Here is a 26095-nt window from a genome sequence, read left to right as displayed (position 1 = left end):
AGAACAGAGACGCATTGCGGAAAAGGTAGGGGGGCCGATGCGTGGGGCAAGGGGTGGGATCTAGAGGCACAGCGCATCTGTTTGGGGGAGGGGCCGCAGCATACTGTCAACCTGGTTGGTGATGGGATGGTGTGTTGGCAAAGGGGCGGGACTGCCTCCCACTGCACATGCTCAGCATAGCCTTCAGGGCGAAGCTTTTGTTGGGGAAGCGGGCGGGACTCTTATTTGGTCGATCAGTTCTTGCGCATGCGTACAACTATCTGAGGTGGTGGGTGGTATATTAGGAGAAGAGGCGGGGTCGTCTTAGCTGCCGCGCTGGCATTTTCTCCTGGACAAGGAGAGGGTGCGGCTGCTGAGAGCCGAAAACTGCAATCCCGATCCTCTGAGTCGTGAAGAAGGGAGGCTACGAGGGGGTTGGGGTTGGGGCCTGAGGCAAGGTGAGATTTAGCCCCCAGATAGGGCATCTTGCCCCCTGGTGCGGGCCCCCTATTTTTCATCCCGATCCCTTTATCCCGGATTCTTATCCCTCTTCCACTCCCCAAGCCCCGATTTACACCCCTCACCCGATTCTCCCTTATTCAGAATCCCTGTTCGCTCTCTAAACCCCTCCCATCGTTCAAAACCTCCGCAGATTTCTCGACTTCGGTCTGTACTGTTATACGATTCTCCTTATTCAAAAACTCCATTCAATTTCCCAAATGCGAATCCCAACTCAATCTGCCTGGATTCAGAATTCTTATCTGAATCCCGATTTGAAGCTTCTCTTCGTAGCTTCTCAGGATTCAGAACCTCCATCCGGACACCCATTCACTTTTCCCACTCCAATCTGGCCCATTCCTCTCATATTCAGCCCCTCATCCGCCCCCACAATCAAACCTCAAACACCACCATTTCCCCAAATTCGTTCCTTCCCGTTTGCCCTCTAGTATAACGCCCAACTCCTCCTCCACACCCCCCAGGCTCTGCTCTTGCCAGAGGGACAAGAATCATGTCTCAGAAAATGGACTGTGGTGCGGGCCTCCTCGGCTTCCAGGTGAGATTTCCACTCCCCACCCCACCGTTTCCCTAGCCGACAGTTCCCCCGGGGCTCCTTTGGCTGTCCAGACGCTTGGATCTGATGTTGCCTTCTTGATGCCTAGATTCCGTCATTTTTCAAATTCCCATGGTTTAAGGTGTGTGTGGAGGGGGGGGGGTGTCATCCCTTTTCAGCCATCAGTTCCCCTTCAGATAAAGGGGAGACCCTGTTAATAGTAAGGGCAATCTGCCCAGAGAATGCCGATTGAGTAAGGAACCTTCCCCCCCCCCCGCCCCCCGCCCCCCATAGTCCTGACGCTTATGGAGCTCTTTGCCACCCCCTCCCCCAACCTCCTGCCTCCACCTTCCCTTTCTCCTGCATTCCCCACCCCCTGCGACCCCCTTATTTTCCTCAACTCCTCAAGGCGGCACTCTTGTTCCGGCTCCTACTCCTGGCTGCATTGCTCTGCTCTAACTTCACTCCTAGATCAGCAGCCCCCCTCCACACTTGTCCCCTCTCTTCATTTGGCCCCACTCCTTGTTTAGCCCCTGCTTCACTCAACCCCTATCAGATATTTTGTTACCCCTTCACGCCACTCAGGCCTCTAGATGTCTTACTCAACCTTCTCTTTTTGCACCAACCAGCCTCACCTCCCCTACACATTCTGCCCCCCACCTCACCCTGCCAACCCCACTTTGGAAGCCCAGAGATTTAATTTTTACCCCTTATTTGCAGGCTGAGGCCTCCGTAGAAGACAGCACCTTGCTTATGCAGACCCTGATGGAGGCCATCCAGATCTCGGAGGCTCCGCCTACCAACCAGGCCACAGCAGCTGCCAGTGCACCGAATGCTAGCCCTCAGAGTTCACAGCCCCCAGCAGTCAGTGAGATGGCTGATACGCAGGCTTTAGCAACTGCCACTAAGCCTAAGGCAGCCTTTAAGGTCCAGAATGCCACCACAAAAGGCCCAAATGCTGCCTATGATTTCTCCCAGGCATTTAATGCCAAGGAGACTTCCAACATGCTGCCTACAGCACCCTTTAAGTCCCAGAATGCCCCCGCAAAGGGCCCAAATACTGCCTATGATTTTTCCCAGGCAGCCCCTACCAGTGAGTTAACTGCCAACAAGTCGGAGATGGCCTTTAAGGCCCAGAATACCACTACTAAAGTGGTCCCAAATGCGGCCTACAATTTCTCTCAGTCTCTCAACGCCGGTGAGATGGTCAACACTCAGCCCAAGACAGCCTTCAAGGCTTGGAATGACACCACTACGGCCCCAACTCCTGATACCCAGACCCAGAATGTTAACCAAGCCAAGATGGCCACTTCCCACGCTGACATAGAGGCTGACCCAAGCCCAGGTATCTGTGAATCTGATGGTGCAGCTGCACAGACATCTGCAGATGGTTCCCAGGCTCAGAATCTGGAGTCCAGGACTATAATTCGGGGCAAGAGGACCCGTAAGGTGAGATCCCTGCTAGTTCTACTTTGCTTTGGGCTCTCTCCTTTCTTCTCTGAGGTGGTTCATTTGTTCTAAACAAGACAAAACTAAATATATATAATTGTCTGTATTCACCTACGTTGTAGGGGATGATAAGGTAAATATGATGATTCTTGTTAGTCCACAGACTAATGGGGAGATGAGACACGTAATATATACAGTCCGTATGTAATTCATTTTTGTTTTAAAAGTAGCCATGTGTTAGATCTTGGCCTAGGCACATTCACACAGGTTATCTCACTCACTAAATCTTCAAGGTACCTCATACCAGCTAGGGGTCATAGTTTCAGTTTTATAGAGAAGGAAACTAAGTCCCAGAGAGGTGAAGTGACTTGAGTGATTTGTCCAGGGTGGTTCAAGCAGAGCCAGTGATGGACATAGGAAGAGGAGAAGCCTCAGGCCCCACCCTTGGGTTGCTCCTGGCCTGGTTCAGAGATGAAACTCCTGCCTGGAAGACAGTGAAAGACAAGCCCAGGACTCAGGGTGACCATTGGCTAGTAGGTCAGGCTGTCACTACAGGTGAGGGTTTTAGGGGGCCTTCCTGAAATAGATATGGTAAGGATATAGAAACACTTGGTAACCCTGACCTTCCTTTTCTTTGATGATGCAGATTAATAACTTGAATGTGGAAGAGAGTAGCAGTGGGGATCAGAGGCGGGCCCCACTGGCTCCAGGGACCTGGAGGTCTGCACCAGTTCCAGTTACCACTCAGAGCCCACCTGGCGCACCCCCCAATGTGCTCTGGCAGACCCCATTGGCCTGGCAGAATCCATCAGGCTGGCAAAATCAGCCAACCAGGCAGACCCCACCAGCACGTCAGAGCCCCCCAGCTAGGCAGACCCCACCAGCCTGGCAAAACCCAGTTGCTTGGCAGAACCCCGTGATCTGGCCAAACCCAGTGATCTGGCAGAACCCAGTGATCTGGCCGAACCCCATTGTCTGGCCTGGTCCGGTTGTCTGGCCAAACCCACTGGCCTGGCAGAATCCACCTGGGTGGCAGACCCCACCTGGATGGCAGACTCCACCAGGCTGGCAAGGTCCTCCAGATTGGCAAGGCCCTCCCGACTGGCCACTACCCCCTGACTGGCCACTGCCACCTGACTGGCCGCTCCCCACTGACTGGCCGCTCCCACCTGACTGGATCCCCACTGATTGGCCAGTTCCACCAGACTGGCAAAACCTGCGCCCCTCACCGAACCTGCGCCCCTCTCCTAATTCGCGTGCCTCACAGAACCTGGGTGCCTCACAGCCCCGAGATGTGGCCCTTCTTCAGGAAAGAGTAAGAACTGTAACTCCCCAGTTGTTTCTCCCTACCCACCCTCGCTTCTTTTTTTTTGTTGTACTTCCATCTATAATTCAAGCAAGTGTTCTATCAGTATCTTATAACTTTAATGATTTCCTTTTTCTCTCTCAGGCAAATAAGTTGGTCAAGTACCTGATGCTTAAAGATTACACAAAGGTGCCCATCAAGCGCTCAGGTAGGCATCCAGTAACCTCTTCCAGAGATCTGCCCTTCCCCTCACCCCATTCTCTGTGGATATTTCTGTGCTTCTATGTTCCCTCCCCTTCAATCCTCTCCTTCCATGGTTGAGTCTTCCTTTTTCACTTACTGTGCTCCGCTGGGTAGGGGTGGCAAAGCCACAGCTCTGTGGCCCCTGCTCAGCTCAGATGCTCCCTCCTCTCACCTGCAGAAATGCTGAGGGATATCATCCGTGAATACACTGATGTGTATCCAGAAATCATTGAACGTGCATGCTTTGTCCTGGAAAAGGTGAGAAGGCAACCCTGAAGGACAGTATGATGGGGAAAGGTTTGCAGGGAGGGGCTTTGATAGATATTATGAGAAAGTCTTGATTTAAAAGATTCATGGGATTCCTATTGGGAGTTTGGTGCAGGTCACAGGGAGTGAATATGGGTATGCTTATGCTAGATTCTGTAATTTCATAGTTGTTTTCTTGCCCCTGTAGAAATTTGGAATTCAACTGAAAGAAATTGACAAGGAAGAACACCTGTATATTCTCATCAGCACCCCTGAGTCCCTGGCTGGCATACTGGGAACGTAAGATGGGAAAGGAAGGGAAACATTGCCATTCTCTGGTGGTTTATTCCTGAGAGTTTCAAGTAGATCAGGGTTCAGGATTCAGGGTCACATAGCAGGTCATGGGCAGAGTTGGGGTAGAGTTGTGTCCTAGCTGAGAATACTAGGAAAGCTGGATGGGTAAACTGCCTGGGGTGCCTGTGTAAATGACTGCTGAAAATATATATATATATTTTTTTTACTTCTTTAGGACCAAAGACACACCGAAACTGGGTCTCCTTTTAGTGATTTTGGGTGTCATCTTCATGAATGGCAACCGTGCCAGTGAAGGTGAGTGGCCGGGCCAACAGCTGGGGGTTGGCTACCACCTGATTTACATGCTCATTTTCCATCCCTTGTCTCCCCTTGCCTCCCATTGCAGCTGTCCTCTGGGAGGCACTACGCAAGATGGGACTGCGTCCTGGGTATGATTGGGCTCTCTCATCTCTTGCCTGTTATATGATCCTTTGGCAACAGAGGATGGTTCCAGGATTGCATCAACTTGGTAGTCTAAGGGAATTGGCTTGGGGAGGTACAGAGCCCAAGGATATGACCTGGGTGGATGGGGAAATAGTCCTGATCTCTGCCTCTTCTCTTATCTCTGACTTCTGTGCTGGAAAACTTTTCTTTCCTTTGGGCAACGTCATAGTCTCTAATTCTGGATCTTCTTGTTTTTTTGGTTTTTTTTTTTTTTTTTTTTTTTTTTGCTTTCAGGGTAAGACATCCCCTCCTTGGAGATCTGAGGAAGCTTCTCACTTATGAATTTGTAAAACAAAAGTAAGTGATGCCTAAGCGGCTTTGTCTTTGTCCTTGTGTATTCTGTGTGCTGGTCAGCCTCAGAAAGCCCTTCCCATGCTGCTCATTTCTTATATTAACTATACCTATGCATATGCACACATATATACACAGGAGTATTTACTGAGTATATTCCTTGTGGCTGAATTTTCCTGCAGTATAGTTATCTTGCAAGTGGAGCTTGTCCACCACACCCCCAGTAGATATTCCCAAGGCTGGGCTTAGCAGAGGCTTTGCAATGGGCCTATCTGTGGTTCAGTAACGAGATTGTAAGAACCTGGAGTTAGAACTGTGGCAGAGGGGATGAAAAAGTGTTGTCCTTTCTATGACTCTACATAAGTCATCCTCCAGTCCTAGGTGACAGTTTGGTATAGAAGCACAGGAATTTGAAGGCCTGATTATTAGAGGGTAAATAATCGGTGTTTAGGAATGAGACTGGAGGGAGTTGCTACCTGAAATCTGAGGTGTCAGAATCTCGGATTATTATGCACTGATGGACTCTCATTTTGGCTGGGTAGAAACAAAGGCCTTTCTCCTTTTTCTAAGGTATCTAGACTACAGACGAGTACCCAACAGCAACCCTCCTGAATATGAGTTCCTCTGGGGCCTCCGATCCTACCATGAGACTAGCAAGATGAAAGTGCTGCGATTCATTGCAGAGGTAATAGAGGAACAGCTCTAGACTTGATAGGTTAAGGGATGAAGTATGACTGGCTGGGAAAAGTCCAGAGCAGGAATGAGATCTTTCTTAGGTATTGCACATGGTAGGTGCCACATTATTGGTGGCATTTCTTGTTGTTACTATGTAAACAGTAGCACAAAGTAGGGTGCTAAATATATAGTGGGTGCTTCATAAATATTAACTAATACTATCATGGGCTTTATTTTCTACTCCTCATCTCAGGTTCAGAAGAGAGACCCTCGTGACTGGACTGCACAGTTCATGGAGGCCGCAGATGAGGCCTTGGATGCTTTGGATGCTGCTGCAGCCGAGGCTGAGGCACGGGCTGAGGCGAGAACCCGCATGGGGATTGGAGATGAGGCCGTATCTGGGCCCTGGAGCTGGGATGACATTGAGTTTGAGCTGCTGACGTGGGATGAGGAAGGAGATTTTGGAGATCCCTGGTCCAGAATCCCATTTACCTTCTGGGCCAGATACCACCAGAATGCTCGCTCCAGATTTCCTCAGACCTTTGCCGGCCCCATTATTGGCCCTGGTGGTACAGCCAGTGCCAACTTTGCTGCCAACTTTGGTGCCATCGGTTTCTTCTGGGTTGAGTGAGATTTTGGGTAGGTATATCACTTTGGATTGGGCACTTAGGGTCACTGGGAGTTATAGAGTCCATGGGAATGTATTTTATGTGCTCTAGCTGGGAGTTCTAAGAAACCCATGGTGATGAGATGAAGGAAGTATGGGGAAGCAGTATTTGTTATTTATATTCCTTACTACTTGGTATATGCATTGATTTTTAATCTTTTTTCTTTTTTATGTTTACAGATACTGCTAATCCATTGCAATTGTCTTTCCCCTGAGTGAGGATGAAGCCTCAGAATCCTTCTAAACGCAGCTATCTAGAGAGCCACATCCTGTTGACTGAAAGTGGCATGCAGGAAAAAATTTATTTGCTGTTCCTTGTCTATTGCTTACCCCCTCCCTTGTGTGCTGTCAAGTTTTGGTATCAGAAATAAACGTTGAAACTGCAAAGTAAGTTAGATGTGTTCCCTGTTTTTTCTGTGTTTAATGAGAAATCACCATGTTTGTATGGGAGAGATGGGGCCTCAGTACTAGCCTGAAGGGCAGATCAGTTCCCTAGCTAATGGATAGGGAAACAAAAGAATGATTGATGAACATGAATGTTAAAGAGGTCTAAAAATAGGTATGGTATTAAATATCACTTAAGTGAATCATGTGATATGCTGCTAGGTGTTTTGGAGTGACATTGAAAGATGAAATAATGAGAGAGGGTGTAGGTGGTCAGACAGTTGCATTTAAGAAGACAGAGGAGGTAGAACTCCAGGTAATAATAATTCAGAGAGTGGGTGGTTGAAGGGAAGGGAATATAGCTGTTCCTGGAGATAATGTTCTGTGGACTCAAGGATGTTGGTTATATTATCCATGTGGAAAGTGAAATAACTCCATGATCGGGGCAAGAATAGGAGCAGAGAACATGATGAACCAGGTGCCAAAGTTTCCTGTGTGAGAAGAAAAGTCTCATACCTAATCACATTGCCTGTAAAGGAGTGGGCCCACTGACCCCCCCCCCCCAACCCCCACTGCTATCTCTGGAAATGCTGCCCAGGAATCTGCCTCTAGAAAGCCTTTGCAATTCCCCACCCCCACAGGAACAGGCTCTCATCACAGAGACAACATTTTATGCATAGTGAAGGAGGCCTCACAATGGCTTCTCCCCTCCTGCAGGGAGAAAAAGGAAATTATTGTTTATGCGCGCATGCTAAGTCACTTAAGTTGTGTCTGACTCCGACCCTACAGACTAGTCTGCCAGGCTCCTCTGTCCAAGGAATTCTTCAGGCAAGAATACTGGAGTGGGTTGTAATGCCCTCCTCCAGGGGGTCTTCCCAACCAGGGATTCAACCCTGGTCTCATATCTACTGCACTGGCTGGTGGGTTCTTTACCACTAGCACCACCTGGGAAGCCCCCTTTATTGCTTAGGGAACAAGAATTGAGAAAGTAAGTGAAGTTCCACGCAGAGCCAGTCAGCCTTTTGGCTGTTGAATGGGAGTGGCTTGAATTGCTGAGGTCTTGCTGGAAGCAGAGTTCTCTTGCTGAGGATCAAGTTAGGTTGAGGTCATAACTTCCTCAAAGGCTTAGTGGTGCCTAAGCATATGGGCAAGGGCAGATGTAGGAGCTCTTGGGGCTGAAGAAAGCAAGAGCGAAGAGTTTAGCCTCCTGGGAAGGGCTCAGCAGTGGGCAAGGACAGTGTCCAAGGCTTCTTTCAGGTTCCTGGGTAATGTCCACATTCTGAGAGGAAGAATCCAGTGTTAGTAGGAAGGAGCCAGTAGTCTGGAGCCCCCACCCCTCCCTAACTTTTGTCCTCACTGCCAGGCTTCCCTCTTTCAGCCAGGCCTGGGTCCTGACCATTTTCTTAGGCAAGCCTGGGGGAACTGTTGAATCCTGCCCCAGTCCCCTTTTACCAAGGCCATAGAAGCAGAGCCGAGAACCAAGGACACCTCCAAAGCTAACTGAACCCCTTTGTAATGTTGCCAAAAGCCCCTGATCATCATTAACAAGCTTTCTGACTCCAACTTATCCAAAGATGCCCACTCCAGTAAACACTTATTAGCACCCCAACCAATCACCTAATGCCAACCTTCCAGCAGGATTTTTCTTTGACTTGAGGCTATAAAAATTGGCTATTAACTCATGAAAACTGTTGACTCTCCCTGGCTTGTCAGGAGTTGTCAGCCTGCTGCACTTGCAGTGCCCACTTTATCTCTGATCTTTGTTCTTGATAAACTTACTCCTATCTGTGGTACTCTGTATTCGGAAATTCTTTTCCAACTCATGGTCAGACTGGCCTAACATTTGGTGGCCTGTACAGGGACTACTCTCAGGGAGCGCTACCGCACTCTCCTTTCCTCTCTTATTTTTTTCTCAAACCCTCTGTGAACAGACAAGTGGCCGTGGAAGCAATTGAGGAACTCTGGCCAGGGTTACTCTCTGGCATGTTCCAAAGGCTCCACTGCCCACTGTGCCCCAGTATCTGCCACCCAAGTGGATGCTGTTGCTAAGTCTCTTCAGTCATGTCCGACTCTGTGCGACCCCATAGATGGCAGCCCACCAGGCTCCCCTGTCCCTGGGATTCTCCAGGCAAAAACACTAGAGTGGGTTGCCATTTCCTTCTCCAGTGCATGAAAGTGAAAAGTGAAAGTGAAGTCGCTCAGTCGTGTCCGACTCTTCAGGACCCCATGGGCTGCAGCCTACCAGGCTCCTCCATCCACGGGATTTTCCAGGCGAGAGTACTAGAGTGGGTTGCCATTGCCTTCTCTGCAAGTGGATGAGGGCTCTCGTTTTCTCTTTCTCCTCCTTCTCCTTTAAGCTGAGGACCAGGCCAATTAAAATTGTGTGGGCGTGGGTCAGGCACTTAAAAACCATTAGGGCACTGGCTGCTTGAAGACTCCCATGACAGGATAAGGGGAATCACAGAACAGACCAGGCTATCAGAGCATCTACCCCCAGCAAGTCTACTTTGTGCACTCTCTCAGGCACATACTGCTTCAAGCAAAACTGAGCCCACTCCCCAGGTCGCCTCCTTCCCAGCAGGGCTACAAGGCAGATTCCTCAGCCTGTCTTCTCTGCTACTTTCACTTTTTGTCCATCTGTCCAGATTAATTTACAGGAGCCTAAAAGCAGCCTCTGAGTCATCCCAAAGAGTGCCTTCCACATTTCAGGGAATCGTCAAAAAGCATTCACAGCTGGTTCCAGGAGACTCCTTTCTGTTGTTACTGGCCTTAGCCACAAGGTGCATTTTCACAGTTTGTGCCTAGGCTTGGGCCTAACTGCATGGTTTTGTGCCACTCTCTGTCAGACACTCAGGGGTCACTTCTCACTGTCAGATGCAGTTATTGGGACAGTTGTCCATTTGTGCCATTAGTCACATGTGGTGCCTTGTCACACGTGGAGGATTCACTGGGAAAGTTGGGATGCCTTTTGTGGCTGGCGAGCTCTCAGCACTCCCATTCTAAGAATGGACTCAGGTACATCTTGAGAACCTTCCCTAGACTCACCTCTAGGCTATATTCTCAGTAACTGGAAAAATTTGACCCTGAAAATCTTGAAAAACTTGAATCTGGTACAAATTGGAGAACCAAGAAGAATGGCCTCTTAATGGCACATTAAATTATAACACAATCCCCAACTTGATTTCTTTTGCCATTTCTTGTGCTGAAACCTTAATGGCATTTAGTCAGAATCTGGACTTGAGGGACTCATGCCACATATGTCTTTCTGTTGCCACCCCATCTCCTCAACTCCCTCTGTCACTCCCTTTCCATCAGATCTCTTAACCCAGGACTTTCTCCTATAATCAAAAGCCTGGGAAAAATTCTTCTAGCATTCTACAGAATCCCCTTCTAACTCCTCCTATCTCTTGGGGCAACGGAGGGTGGGGGGAGGAGAAGAAAATGGGAAAAGAACCAAACTTCCCCTACTCCTGCAAGTTACCTTACTCCTTCAGATTCTTCTTATCACACTAACACCCCACCTCCCCAGATAAACAGTACTTGCTGGGACAACATCTTATCAGTCAGTCTGCCTCTGTCATCAGAGTCAATCTGAACACTCTCTGGTTTAAAATTTTTAGCTATGAGACCATGACCACAGAAAAGAAAAAGACAATATAGCCAGGATATTGTTAGACTCTAGAAAAAACTGATTAAAATGAATTTTTTTTGAAACTGCAAAACTGGTTCTTTTCACATGTGCAATTAAAAAAGCTGGCTTGTTAAAATACTTTTTTGGAGCTCTGATCCTAATATAACAGAAACACGCTTGGGTAAAAGCCTTAAGTTAACTCTTACAATGTCCTTCAGATACGCAACCGACTCTGCTTGAAAATTCAGCACTTGGGCAAATTAGTATAGCTTCAAGCCAACAACAACAAAAAAGACAAAGTGACTTTAAATCTCAAGCTGAAAACTGTGAGATCTCTTTCTGTCTTGATATATAGGTATGTCTCACTGTGTGTCTTTGTCTTTGGGTAATATTGCTGAGGTTAATTTGCAGATAAGCTCTAACTTAATTGGCCTAAAGAAAAGTAAGTGCTTACAAACCAAACGACCCTAAATTCAAAAGAAATTAAACTAAATGAATTTCAGATTCACATGAACTGGAGAATATTTACTATTAAACTAATACCTGATATTAATGTTTATTTGTTAATCTAATTAACATAGACACTGTAAAGAAACTTTTAAGAAAGAAAATGCAAATGAGATAAGAGCTTTGGTGGTTTATGTTTACCAATCTACAGAATGCTGATATAAAGGACAGTTCATGGTTGCTGAAGTAAAGTAAAATGTATGTTTGTTTTTTTAAAAAGTTACAGGGAATGGGAATGAACGGATGGAGCCAAAGCAAAAAGAACACCCAGTTGTGGATGTGACTGGAGATAGAAGCAAGGTCTGATGCTGTAAAGAGCAATATTGCATGGGAACCTGGAATGTTAGGTCCATGAATCAAGGCAAATTGGAAGTGGTCAAACAGGAGATGGCAAGAGTGAACATCAACATTCTAGAAATCAGCGAACTAAGATGGACTGGAATGGGTGAATTTAACTTGGATGACCATTATATCTACTACTGTGGGCAGGAATCCCTTAGAAGAAATGGAGTAGCCATCATGGTCAACAAAAGGGTCCGAAATTCAGTACTTGGATGCAATCTCAAAAATGACAGAATGACCTCTGTTTATTTCCAAGGCAAACCATTCAATATCATGGTAATCCAAGTCTGTGCCCTGACCAGTAACGCTGAAGAAGCTGAAGTGGAATGGTTCTATGAAGACCTACAAGACCTTCAAGAACTAACACCCAAAAAAGATGTCCTTTTCATTATAGGGGACTTGAATGAAAAAGTAGGAAGTCAAGAAACACCTGGAGCAAAAGGCAAATTTGGTCTTGGAGAACAGAATGAAGCAGGGCAAAGGCTAATAGAGTTTTGCCAAGAGAACGCACTGGTCATAGGAAACACCCTCTTCCAACAACACAAGAGAAGACTCTACACATGGACATCACCAGATGGTCAACACCGAAATCAGATTGATTTTATTCTTTGCAGCCAAAGATGGAGAAGCTCTATACAGTCAGCAAAAACAAGACCAGGAGCTGACTGTGGCTCACATCATGAACTCCTATTTGCCAAAGTCAGACTTAAATTGAAGAAAGTGGGAAAAACCACTAGACCATTCAGGTATGACCTAAATCAAATCCCTTATGACTATACAGTGGAAGTGAGAAATAGATTTAAGGTACTAGATCTGATAGAGTGCCTGATGAACTATGGACGGAGGTTCATGACATTGTACAGGAGACAGGGATCAAGAGCATCCCCAAGAAAAAGAAATGCAAAAAAGCAAAATGGCTGTCTGAGGAGGCCTTAAAAATAGCGATGAAAAGAAGAGAAGTGAAAAGCAAAGGAGAAAAGGAAAGATAACCCGTTTGAGTGGAAAGCTCCAAAGAATAGCAAGGAGAGATTAAAAAAAAAAAAAAAAAAAAGCCTTCCTCAGTGATCAATACAAAGAAATAGAGGAAAATAGAATGGGAAAGACTAGAGATCTCTTCAAGGAAATTAAAGGGACCAAAGAAACATTTCATGCAAAGATGGGCTCAATAAAGGACAGAAATGGTACAGAGCTAACAGAAGCAGAAGACACTAAATAGAGGTGGCAAGAATACACAGAAGAACTGTACAAAAAAGATCTTCATGACCCAGATAACCACAATGGTGTTATCACTTACCTAGAGCCAGACATCCTGGAATGTGAAGTCAAGGGGGCTTTAGGAAGCATCACTACGAAGAAAGCTAGTGGAGGTGATGGAATTCCAGTTGAGCTATTTCAAATCCTTAAATACGGTGCTGTGAAAGTGCTGCACTCAATATGTCAGCAAATTTGGAAAACTCAGCAGTGGCCACAGGACTGGAAAAGGTCACTTTTCATTCCAATCCCAAAGAAAGGCAATGCCAAAGAATGGTCAAACTACCCCACAATTGCACTCATCTCACACACTAGTAAAGTAATGCTCAAAATTCTCCAAACCAGGCTTCAGCAATATGTGAACCCTGAACTTCCAGATGTTCAAGCTGGTTTTAGAAAAGGCAGAGGATACAGAGATCAAATTGCCAACATCTGCTGGATCATCAAAAAAGCAAGAGTTCCAGAAAAACATTTATTTTTGCTCTTTTGACTATGCTATGCCAAAGCCTCTGACTCTGTGGATCACAATAAACTGTGGAAAATTCTGAAAGGAATGGGCATACCAGACCACCTGACCTGCCTCTTGAGAAACCTGTATGCAGGTCAGGAAGCAACAGTTAGAACTGGACATGGAACAACAGACTGGTTCCAAATAGGAAAAGGAGTATGCCAAGGCTGTATATTGTCACCCTGCTTATTTAACTTATATGCAGAGTACATCATGAGAAACGCTGGGCTAGAAGAAGCACAAGCTGGAATCAAGATTTCTGGGAGCAATATCAATAACCTCAGATATGCAGATGATACCACCCTTATGGCAGAAAGTGAAGAACAACTAAAGAGCCTCTTGATAAACCTGAAAGAGGAGAGTGAAAAAGTTGGCTTAAAGCTTAACATTCAGAAAACTAAGATCATGGCATCCAGTCCCATCACTTCATGGCAACTAGATGGGGAAACAGTGGAAACAGTGCCAGACTTTATTTTGGGGGTCTCCAAAATCACTGCAGATGGTGATTGCAGTCATGAAATTAAAAGACGCTTACTCCTTGGAAGGAAAGTTATGACCAATCTAGACAGCATATTAAAAAGCAGAGACATTACTTTGTCAACAAAAGTCCTTCTAGTCAAGGCTATGTTTTTTCCAGTAGTCATGTATGGATGTGAGATTTGGACTATAAAGAAAGCTGAGCACCGAAGAATCGATGCTTTTGAACTGTGGTGTTGGAGAAGACTCTTGAGAGTCCCTTGGACTGCAAGGAGATCCAATCAGTCCATCCTAACGGAGATCAGTCCTGGGTGTTCATTGGAAGGACTAATGTTGAAGCTGAAACTCCAGAACTTTGGCCACCTAATGGGAAAGCTGACTCATTTGAAAAGACCGTGATGCTGGGAAGGATTAAGGGCAGGAGGAGAAGGGGACGACAGAGGATGAGATGGCTGGATGGCATCACCGACTCAATGGACATGGGTTTGTGTGGACTCCGGGAGTTGGTGATGGGCAGGGAGGCCTGGCATGCTGTGGTTCATGGGGTCGCAAAGAGTCAGACACGACTGAGTGACTGAACTGAACTGAACAGGGAATGGAATTACACTTTATTAAGTGAAAAGGCAGTAAGTCTGATTTTACAGGTGGTTGTTCTCTGAATGGGCAAATAAGTGATGAATACAGAAAGTGAAAAAAGGTTTGTGGTAACTGGACCCTGAGAAGAGAGCTTTGTTTGTGGTACAAGTTTCTTAAGAAATTAAATTGCATTTGAAATCTTTTCCTGTTACTTTGTCTAAGCAAATAACTTTGGTTTCACAGTAAATGTAAGCTGGTACCAAACTGGAATTTGGTTTCTTCTCCCTGTTAAAAGAACAGGGTTTTCTTGGAATGTAGCTTTTGAAAAAAGACTATGTAGATTTCTTCACCTTTAAGATCTATATTTGTTTTTAAAACTTAGTGTTACTATGATAAAGTAAATATTATTTCACAATGATCTATGGAAACCGAGGCACATGTAGACAAAGTTCATTCTGCTTCTACAAAAATTAACCCCTCATCTACTCCTAAATCAAGCAATTTAAAATGGGTAAACAATGGCTATAAATCAGTCAGGGCTATGGAAAATATAAGATGGCCACTTGACTTTTCCTGGCTCCCTGACAAACTTCACTTTTATTTGATGGGATAAACCCTGGCTACAGGGTTGATGCTCTCACAATGGAGAAAAATGGTTAAAAGTGTGTCTTCCACTTAGGTGTAGGTTCTACAATCCCCAGTGATCAAGGTACCCACTTTACTTTGACAAATCATACATGCCTTAACAAAATCTTTTCAAACTGCTTAAAACTATCACTGTCACTTTCATCCTCAATCATCAGGCAAGGACAACAGGACAATGCTTAATTACACGAAATTAAATAAACTGCTAAATATGGATATAACTTTCATGACTTTTTGTCTGAGTATTACTAGTCTCCAGTCTTTGTTTTCAGATATAAAGAAGCTCTTCTCCTCAAGCTATTTATGGTTCAAAGCAACTTTGTAATTTACACATGTGGATAAATTTAAAACTTTTTTCCTTTCTCTCTGCCTAGGTCCTCCAGAAATTGGAGACACGTGGGTTCTGAACAGCCTTATCAGGTAAATAAAAGACTGTATCCTGACATGTACAGGAATCTCAAATTATTATGAGGACCTCTAGAAGAAGGAAATACACACTAAGGCAAAATCTGATGGCAGGTCTATGGTATGTATAGTCAATGGACCCAACTTATTTTAAAAAACAAATTGGTCTTTGCTGTGTTTAATAAAAATGGGGGTAATGTAAAAAAATTATGTTTCACTAAATGTTAAATTCTAGTTTTGTTAATTAAGGTCTATGTTTATCAAGACTCACTTCCCAGTTAGTTCCTTGCTGTTATGTTATACGGTTACAAGATTTAACTGAGTTAATAAGAGGACCTTCAAAGTTTGTTTCTGAAGCCTAACTTCATAATCAGTCTTTGGATAAGGATCAAATGCTCCATGATCTACAACAAGGAGAGTCACACCAGGCTACAGTCATTTAACAAACTAAATGAGATGATCTGGGATATACTGGGCTGCACCTAATCAGTTGAGTTCAGTTGCTTAGTCGTGTCCAGATATTTGTGACCCCCATGGACTGCAGCATGCCAGGCTTCCCTGTCTATCACCAATTCATGGAGCTTGTTCAAACTCATGTCCATTGAGTCAGTGATGCCATCCAATCATTTCATCCTCTGTCGTCCCCTTCTCCTCCTGCCTTCAATCTTTCCCAGCATTAGGGTCTTTTCCAATGAGTCAGTTCTTCGCATCAGGTAGCCAAATTATTGGAGTTTCAGCTTCAGCATCAGTCCTTCCAATGAATATTCAGAACTGATTTCCTTTAGAATAGACTGGTTGGTTCTCCTTGCAGTCCAAGGGACTCTCAAGAGTCTTCTCCAACACCACAGTTCAAAAGCATCAATTCTTCAGTGCTCAGCTTTCTTTATAGTCCAGCTCTCACATCCATACATGACTACTGGAAAAAGCATAGCTTTGACTAGATGGACCTTTGTTGGCAAAGTACTGTCTCTTCTTTTTAATATGCTGTCTAGGTTGGTCATAGCTTTTCTTCCAAGGAGCAAGAGTCTTTTAACTTCATGGCTGCAGTCACCATCTGCAGTGATTTTGGAGCCCCCCCAAAATAAAGTCTGGCACTGTTTCCACTGTTTGCCCATCTATTTGCCATGAAGTAATAGGACTGGATGCCATGATCTTAGTTTTCTGAATGTTGAGTTTTAAGCCAACTTTTTCACTCTCCTCTTTCACTTCCATCAAGAGGATCTTTAGTTCTTTGCTTTCTCCCATAAGGGTGGTGTCATCTGCATATCTGAGGTTATTGATATTTCTCTCAGAAATCTTGATTCTAGCTTGTGCTTCATCCAGTCCAGCATTTCACATGATATACTATGCATATAATTTAAATAAGCAGGGTGACAATATACAGCATTGACATATTCCTTTTCCAATTTGGAACCAGTCTGTTGTTCCATATCTGGTTCTAACTGTTGCTTCCTGACCTGCATACAGGTTTCTCAGGAGGCAGATCAGGTGGTCTGGTATTCCCATCTTTTAAAGAATTTTCCACAGTTTGTTGTGATCCACATAGTCAAAGGCTTTGGCATAGTCAACAAAGCAGAAGTAGATGTTTTTCTGGAATTCTCTTGATTTTTCTATTATCCAACAGATGTTGCCAATTTGATCTCTGGTCTTTGCACTTACTAAATCCAACTTGAACGTCTGGAAGTTCATGGTTCACGTAATATTGAAGCCTAGCTTGGAGAATTTTGAGCATTGCTTTGCTAGCGTGTGAGATGAGTGCAATTGTGTGGTAGTTTGACCATTCTTTGGCATTGCCTTTCCTTGGGATTGTAATTAAAACTGACCTTTTCCAGTCCTGTGGCCACTGCTGAATTTTACAAGTTTGCTGGCATATTGACTGCAGCACTTTCACAGCACCGTATTTAAGGATTTGAAATAGCTCAACTGAAATTCCATCACCTCCACTAGCTTTGTTCATAGTGATGCTTTCTAAGGTCCACTTGACTTCACATTCCAGGATGTCTGGCTCTAGGTGAGTGATCACACCATTTTGGTTATCTGGGTCATGAAGATCTTTTTTGTACAGTTCTTCTGTGTATTCTTACCACCTCTTCTTAATATCTTCTGCTTCTGTTAGCTCCGTACCATTTCTGTCCTTTATTGTGCCCATGTTTACATGAAGTATTCCCTCGGTATCTCTAATATTCTTGAAGAGATCTCTAGTCTTTCCCATTCTATTTTTTTCCTCTATTTCTTTTCATTGATCACTGAAGAAGACTTTTTTTTTTTTGATCTCTCCTTGCTATTCTTTAGAGCTTTGCATTCAAATGGGTTATCTTTGCTTTTCTCCTTTCTTTTCATTTCTCTTCTTTTCACAGCTATTTGTAAGGCCTTCTCAGACAGCCATTTTGCTTTTTTGCATTTCTTTTTCTTGGGGATGCTCTTGATCCCTGTCTCCTGTACAATAACGAACCTCTGTCCATAGTTCATCAGGCACTCTGTCTGTCAGATCTAGTGCCTTAAATCTATTTCTCACTTCCACTGTATAGTCATAAGGGATTTGATTTAGGTCATACCTGAATGGTCTAGTGGTCTTCCCCACTTTCTTCAATTTAAGTCTGACTTTGGCAAATAGGAGTTCATGATGTGAGCCACAGTCAGCTCCTGGTCTTGTTTTTGCTGACTGTATAGAGCTTCTCCATCTTTGGCTGCAAAGAATATAATCAATCTGATTTCGGTGTTGACCATCTGGTGATGTTCATGTGTAGAGTCTTCTCTTGTGTTGTTGGAAGAGGGTGTTTCCTATGACCAGTGCGTTCTCTTGGCAAAACTCTATTAGCCTTTGTCCTGCTTCATTTTGCACTCCAAGACCAAACTTGCCTGTTACTCCATATATCTCTTGACTTCCTACTTTGCATTCTAGTCCCCTGTGATGAAAAGGACTTCATTTTTGGTGTTAGTTCTAGAAGATCTTGTAGGTCTTGATAGAACCATTCAACTTCAGCTTCTTCAGCATTACTTGTTGGAGCATAGGCTTGGATTACTCTGTTATTGAGTGGTTTGCTTTGGAAATGAACAAAGATCATTCTTCATATTTGAGAATGCACCGAAGTACTGCCTTTAGGACTCTTTTGTTGACTATGAGGGATACTCTAAGGGATTATTTCCCACAGTAGTAAATATAATCAAGATGGCAGAGTAGTAGGATGTGCGGTCATCTTCTCCTGTTTGAACTCCAAAATTACAACTCACTGCTGTACAACCATCAATAGGAGAAGGTTGTATTCCACCAAAAAACAATACCCCATGTCTAAGAGCAAAGGAGAAGCCCCAGCAAGACTGTTGGAGGGTAAATGTTCTTACCCTTAGCACTCTTATTTGCATGTTCAACTGAATAATTCTTCATGAGAAGCTGTTCTGGGCATTGAGTGATGCTCAGCAAAAAAGAAAAAAAAAGACTGTTGGAGGGGCCAAATCACATTTCGAATGAAGCCCCATACCCACTAGAGATGCTTGAGGGCTCAAACAAAATCTTGTGTGCACCAGGACCCAGAGACCCCAAAGAGACTGAGCCAGACCTGCGTTTGAGTGTTTGAGTGTCTCCTGTGGAGGTACGGGTCATCAGTGGCCTGCCACAGGGGCAGGGACTCTGTGTGCAGCAGACCTGTATCACACAGCTTGTGCCATATGCCCTCTTGGAGGAGGTCACCATTAAACCACCATAGAGCCACTGAGCAGATGACCCACAAACCACAGAACTATTATACCAAATAACTTCTCACACAGTTAAGAAAGTTCTAGGACCCACAGCAGATTTCCCAACCTGGGGATCTGGCAAACGGACTGAAAACCCCCAGGTAATTTGACTTTGGAGGCCAGTTGGATTTGATTACAGAACTTACACAGGACTGGGGAAACAGACTCTTGGAGGACACAAACAAAACCTTGTACACACTGGGACCCAGCAGAAAGGAGCAGTGACCCCACAAGAGACTGACCCAGACTTGCCAGTGAGTGTCCAGGAGTCTCTGGTGGAGGTGTGGGTTGGCGGTGGCCTGCTTCAGGGTCGGGGGCACTGAGTGTGGCAGTGTGTGCATGTGACCTTTGAAGGAGGTTGCCATTATCTTCATTACCTTAACCATAGTTTGGTCTCAGGTCAAGCAACAGCCCTGCTCATCAACAGAAAATTGGATTAAAGATTTGCTGAGCATGGCCCTGCCCATGAAAACAAGACCCAGTTTCCTCCACAGTCACTCTCACACATCAGGAAGCTTCCATAAGCCACTTATCCTTATCTGTCAGAGGGCAGACAGAATGAAAACCACAATCACAGAAAACTAATCAAACTGATCACATGGACCACAGCCTTGTTTAACTCAATGAAACTATGAGCCATGCCATGTAGAGCCACCCAAGACGGACAGGTCATGGTGGGGAGTTATGACAAAACTTTGTCCACTGGAGAAGGGAATGGCAAACCACTTCAGTATTGCCTTGAGAACCCCATGAACAGTATGAAAAGGCAAAAAGATATGACACTGCAAGATAAACTCCCCAGATCAGTAGGTGCCAAATATACTACAGGAGAAGAGTGGAGAAATAACTCCAGAAAGAATGAAGAGACAGAGCCAAAACAAAAATAGCTCCCAGTTGTGGATGTGACTGGTGATGGAAGTAAAATCCAATGCTGTAAAGAACAGTATTGCATAGGAACTTGGAATGCTAGGTCCATGATTCAAGGTAAATTAGAAGTGGTCAAACAGGAGATGTGAATATCAACATTTTAGGAATCAGTGAACTAAAATGGACTGGAATGGGTGAATTTAATTCAGATGACCATTATATCTACTACTGTGGGCAAGAATCCCTTGGAAGAAATGGAGTAGCCTTCATAGTCAACAAAAGATTCTGAAATGCAGTACTGGGGTGCTATCTGAAAAATGATAGAATGATCTCTGTTTGTTTCCAAGGCTGCACCTAAGGAAAGTTCTTAAATTCTTACTTATGACCTTTCTATAAGTGCTAACTATATTGTTTTCTATATTCCCTGTTTTACAGAATTGTTGTCTCTCACATTACTAAATGTGTGACTGAGTTTCTAATGAAATGATGACATATAGTTCCATATGAGATTAATGATTGTAATAATGTAACTCTATATATGGGAAGCAACAAGAGGGAATACTTTTCTGGACTATGAGACTACTAGTTAGACAGATATGACCCAGGACTTTTGCTACTTTCATGGCCTAGTCCAGTAACAACATATTGAGTGACCTTTCAGAAAAATCTTCACCAGCCCTGGGAATGAGTGTTCACAGCACTATAGGACAAAATGGTCATAAAATACCCCCAGATCATGGTCAAATTAATGACCATGAAGAGGTCCTGCCAACTGGAAACTGGCACTTGCTATCTACCTCTGCAAAGATTAAAATAGGAGCTGCTGCAACTGCTGACTTTGAACATTCCCTGAAAAGAGTTCATGGTATAACTCAGGAATGAGGCAGCCTGTGCTCTGGGAGAAACTGGCAGGACAGGCCTTCAGATAGATATTTTCAAGTAAAGGTTTTCATGAGCCCCAATTCTTGCATCTTCCTCATACCCAGAGAAACACTTACATCACGGGCCAATGTCTGGTCCTGACTCTCTTGACTGGCCTCTTTTCTAGGCCCCATGGCAGCTTAACAGAAAATGCTTCTGTTAATCTTTGGGCCATGTATCTCTAGCCTTCTTGTTGAGTTTGTTTCATCTAGAATGTGATAAATAAACCTCCAGTTGTTGCTACAACAAGGATAGCAGCCAGTTAGTACACAGACTGCAGTGGAACAAGTCACTTTATCATTCCGCAGACTCTCATCTCCCTCTGCAAATGCACCCTGGCAGAGAGCGGGCACTGGGACGCAGGACCCCACAATGCCTCTCTCCAGAAGGAAGAAGCCAGAGTGGTCTCTGCCCCTTTCCCAATGACCTGGGTCCTCATGATCTAAGATGAGAATAAGCACGTAGACATGTGCAGGGTGTTAAGGGGCCAAAGATTTGGCACATTGATAAGAAGAGAGGAGAATGTAGAGTCTTGCCCAAGGCCACAGGTGTGAAGCCTTGTACCAAGGCCACAGAAGCAGAGCCCAGAACCAAGGACACCTCCAAAGCTAACTGAGCCCCTCTGTAACATTGCCAAAAGCCGCCGATCCTCACCTACAAACTTCCTGACTCCAAAGTAGGCAAAGATACCCACTCCAGTAAACATCCTATAGCACCCCAACTGATCACCTACTGCCAACCTTTCAGCAGAAATTTTCTTTGTCTAGAGGCTATAAAAATTGGCTATTAACTCACAAAAACTGTCCCTGGTCTGTCAGGAGTTGTCAGCCTGCTGTGCTCGCAGTGCTCACTTTATCTCTGCTATTTGTTCTTGATAAACTAACTCCTATCTGCAGTATTCTATATCTGGAAATTCTTTTCCAACCTCTTTTAGGACTGCCACAACAGAAACCTCACCCAGAGGCCTTTCAGGCAAGGTTACTCTAGCCCTGCATCTTATGGTACCTTGGGTCTGGATTGATGTCCTTACATTTTTGGGTGCTGGTTATTCTACGTGTTGGTGGAAACACCCAAGCTCTGTTGGACTGGGGCTGCCTTTCTGCAGGGGAGGGTGCTTTCACCACATCCCAGCTTCGGCCACAGAGTCCCTCACCTACCCCAGGCTTATCCTGATGCGTGTATACAGCATCCACGTTCAGGTAGATGGACTCTACTTTGCAGCCTCAGAAAAGAACAACGTGTCCATCCATAAGCCACCTGGGTAAACACAGGTCTCCCCTGAGCTGTCATTCCCTCTCCCCATCAACACCCACACCTCCAGCTCCAATTTGTGTGCAGATTATAGCTGACCTTTAGGGAGGGGAGCTGTTGGGCTTTTTGGCAATGCTATAAAACTTGTCTTTAGACCAGCTGTGTGATGTCTGAGGATGACACCAGGCCTAAGAGGCAGGATCTCCCCCTAATAGTCTTAGAGTTCTTTGAGCCTCCCTTGCCCAGTTGTCAATGGAAATGAGAGATGAGAAGAGATTATCTCTTCCCCCATCCCCAGCTCTTGTCTGTGAGACAGAAACCTAATCTGTGTAATAAGGATGGAGCTCTGTGGATCCTCCCAGTTGTGTTAGGTGCTGAAGTGCTGGAAGAGTCTTGGGGTCACTACCTTTGGACAACTAATTCCAGGTAAATTATATTTCGAGAACTATGTGATTACTGCAGCAAGAAGAGCAGCAGTGTGCAGATGGCTCTGAACTTTCTCCACCTCTGAGGGCACTTGAGGAACTTTTCATTCTTCTCTTACCTCTCCCACACTCTCCTTTGGAAAATAAATATGTTTTAATGTGCAGCAGAAAGATAACTGGCTTTAGTGTGAGATCTGAATTTGAATCCAGCCTTCACTTATTCTTAGTGCAATACTGGTCAAGATATCAGTCTCGAGTCAGTTTTCCTACCTGTAATATAGAGGCAAAGAGCTTGTCTGGTGGCAGACCATGCAGGCAGCAGGTTGGCCCTGGGGCAGCCAGAAGCAGCAGTAAGGTCTGAATGTCCTCCAACCTTGACTCCAGCCTTCCCCAGACCTCCCAGTGACTCCAGCAGGGCCTTTGCCCAGGCCCCCAGGTGGCATGCTGACCAACACCTGGTGGCTGGTGTAGGTTTACATGGTCAGTGAGGACCAGCAGTGAGACAACCAGGGCACCATACATGTCATCCAGATATGTGGAGCAGCTGAAGGGCATGTCCCTGCTAGACAGAGCCGGACAAAAAACATGGTCCACTGGAGAAGGAAATGGCAAACCACTTCAGTATTCTTGCCTTCAGAACCCCATTAACTCAATGAAAAGACAGAAAGAACGACACTAGAAGATGAGCCCCCCAGGTCAGTAGGCCTCCAATATGCTACTGGGGAAGAGCAAAGAAACAACTTCATAAAAAATGAAGAGGCTGGGCCAAAGAGGAAAATTGGCTCAGTTATAAATGTGTCTGGTGGTGAAAGTAAAGTACAGTGCTGTAAACAGGTTCTCATTGTATAGGAACCTGGAATGTTAGGTCCATGTATCAAGGTAAATTGGAAGTGGTCAAGCAATTTTTTTTTTTTTTGCAAGAGTGAACATCAACATTTTAGGAATCAATGAACTAAAACGGACAGGAATTGGTGAATTTAATTCAGATGACCATTTTGTGGGGGCAAGAATGCCTTAGAAGAAATGGAGTAGCTGTCAAAGTCAACAAAAGAGTTTGAAATGTAGTACTTGGGTGCAATCTCAAAAACGACAGAATGATCTTGGTTTGTTTCCAAGGCAAACCATTCAACATCAGAGTAATCCAAGACTGCCACAACCACTAATGGCGAAGAAGCCAAAGTTGAACGATTCTATCAAGACCTGCAAGATCTTCTCTAGAACTAACACTCAAAAAAGATGTCCTTTTCATCAGAGGGGACTGGAATGCAAAGTAGGAAGTCAATAGATACCTGGAGAAACAGGCAAGTTTGGCCTTGGAGTACAAAATGAAGCAGGGCAAAGGCTAACAGAGTTTTGCCAAGAGAACACACTGGTCATAGCAAACACCCTGTTCCCACAACCCAAGAAATGACTCTACACAAGGACATTACCAAATGGTGAATACTGAAATCACACCGATTATGTTCTTTGCAGCCAAAGATAGAGAAGCTCTATACAGTCAGCAAAAACAAGACTTGGAGCTAACTGGGGCAAAGAGCATCAGCTCCTTATTGCAAAACTCAGGCTCAAACTGAAGAAAGTAGGGAAAACCACTAGGTCATGCAGGTATGACCTAAATCATTTCCCTTACGATTATACAGTGAAAGTAATGAATAGATTCAAGGGATTGATCTGGTAAACAAAGTGCCTGAATAACTATGGATGGAGGTCCTAACATTGTACAGGAGGCAGTGACCAAAATCATCTCCAAGAAAACAGAAACACAAGAAGGAAAAGTGGTTGTCTAAGGAGGTATTACAAATAGCTGAGAAAAGAGAAGTGAAAGGCAAAGCAGAAAGGGAAAGATATACCTAACCAAATGCAGAGTTCCAAAGACTAGCAAGAAGAGATGAGAAAGCCTTCTTAAGTGAATAATGCAAAGACATAGAGGAAAACAATAGAATGGGAAAGACTAGAGATCTCTTCAAGAACATTGGAGATACTAAGGGAACATTTCATGCAAAGATGGGCACAATAAAGCACAGAAATGACAGGGATCTAACAGAAGCAGAAGAGATTGAGAAGAGGTGGTAAGAATACACAGAAGAACTATGGAAAAAAGATCTTAATGACCCAGATAACCACTATGCTATGATCACTCACCTAGAACCAGACATCCTGGAGTGTGAAGTCAAGTGGCCCTAAGAAGCATCACTATGAACAAAACTAGTGGAGGTGATGGAATCTCAGCTGAGCTATTTCAAATCCTAAAGGATGATACTGTTAAAGTGTTGCACTCAATATGCCAGCAAATTTGGAAAACTCAGCAGTGGGCACAGGACTGGAAAAGGTCAGTTTTCATTCCAATCCCAAAGAAAGACAATGTAAAGATTGTGCAAACTACCATACATTGCACTAATTTCACATGCTTGCAAGATTATGTTCAAAATCCTTCAAGCTAGGCTTCAGCAGTATTTGAACTGAAAACTTTCAGACATACAAGCTGGATTTAGAAAATGCAGAGACCAGAGATCAAATTGCCAACATCCCCTGGATCATATAAAAAGCAAGGGAATTCTAAAAAACTTCTGCTTCACTGACTATGCTAAAGCCTGTGACTGTGTCAGTTCAGTTCAGTCACTCAGTGATGTCCAACTCTTTGTGACCCCATGGACTGCAGCACAACAGGCTTCCCTGCCCATCACCAACTCCTGGAACTTGCTCAAACTCATGTCCATTGAGGCAGTGATGCCATCCAACCATCTCATCCTCTGTTGTCCCCTTCTCCTCTCCCCTTCAATCTTTCCCAGCATCAGGGTCTTTTCCAATGAGTCAGCCCTTCCCATGAGTTGGTCAAAGTGTAAGAGCTTCAGCTTCAGCATCAGTCCTTCCAGTGAATATCCAGGAATGATTTCCCTTTGGATTGACTGGATTGATCTCCTTTCAGTCCAAGAGACTCTCAAGAGTCTTCTCCAACACCACAGTTCAAAAGCACCAATTCTTCAGCATTCAGCTTTCTTTATGGCCCAAATCTCCATACATGACTACCAGAAAAACCATAGCCTTGACTAGATGGACCTTTGTTGACAAGGTAATGTCTCTGCTTTTTAATATGCTGTCTAGGTTGGTCATAGCTTTTCTTCCAAGGAGCAAGCACCTTTTAATTTAATGGCTGTGGTCATCATCTGCAGTGATTTTGGAGCCCCCCAAAATAAAGTCTTTCACTGTTTTCATTGTTTCCCCATCTATTTTCCATGAAGTAATGGGTCAGTTTTCATTCCAATCCCAAATAAAGACCATGTCAAAGAATGCTCAAACAACCACACAATTGCACTCATCTCACATGCTAGTAAAGTGATGGTCAAAATTCTGCAAACCAGGCTTCAGCAATACATGAACCATGAACTTCCAGATGTTCAAGCTGGTTTTAGAAAAGGCAGAGGAACCAGAGATAAAATTGTCAACATCTGCTGGATCATCGAAAAA

General features: G+C 44.6%; 1 protein-coding gene across 1 annotated transcript; it reads left to right on the top strand.

Annotated features, from left to right (window-relative positions):
* Positions 1–222: 222 nt before the first annotated feature.
* MAGED1 (MAGE family member D1) lies at positions 223–7096 on the top strand. Its single transcript, XM_043457776.1, has 13 exons — positions 223–437; positions 960–1033; positions 1751–2479; positions 3126–3794; positions 3930–3993; positions 4207–4286; positions 4483–4574; positions 4804–4883; positions 4975–5017; positions 5307–5369; positions 5934–6048; positions 6292–6677; positions 6886–7096. Exons 2-12 carry the CDS (start codon positions 989–991, stop codon positions 6667–6669), a joined length of 2358 nt encoding a protein of 785 aa, XP_043313711.1. The 5' UTR covers positions 223–437; positions 960–988; the 3' UTR covers positions 6670–6677; positions 6886–7096.
* Positions 7097–26095: the final 18999 nt, after the last annotated feature.

The sequence above is a fragment of the Cervus canadensis genome, chromosome X (assembly GCF_019320065.1).
Source record: "Cervus canadensis isolate Bull #8, Minnesota chromosome X, ASM1932006v1, whole genome shotgun sequence".
NCBI lineage: Eukaryota > Metazoa > Chordata > Mammalia > Artiodactyla > Cervidae > Cervus > Cervus canadensis.
This window is presented reverse-complemented; position numbering and strand designations above follow the sequence as displayed.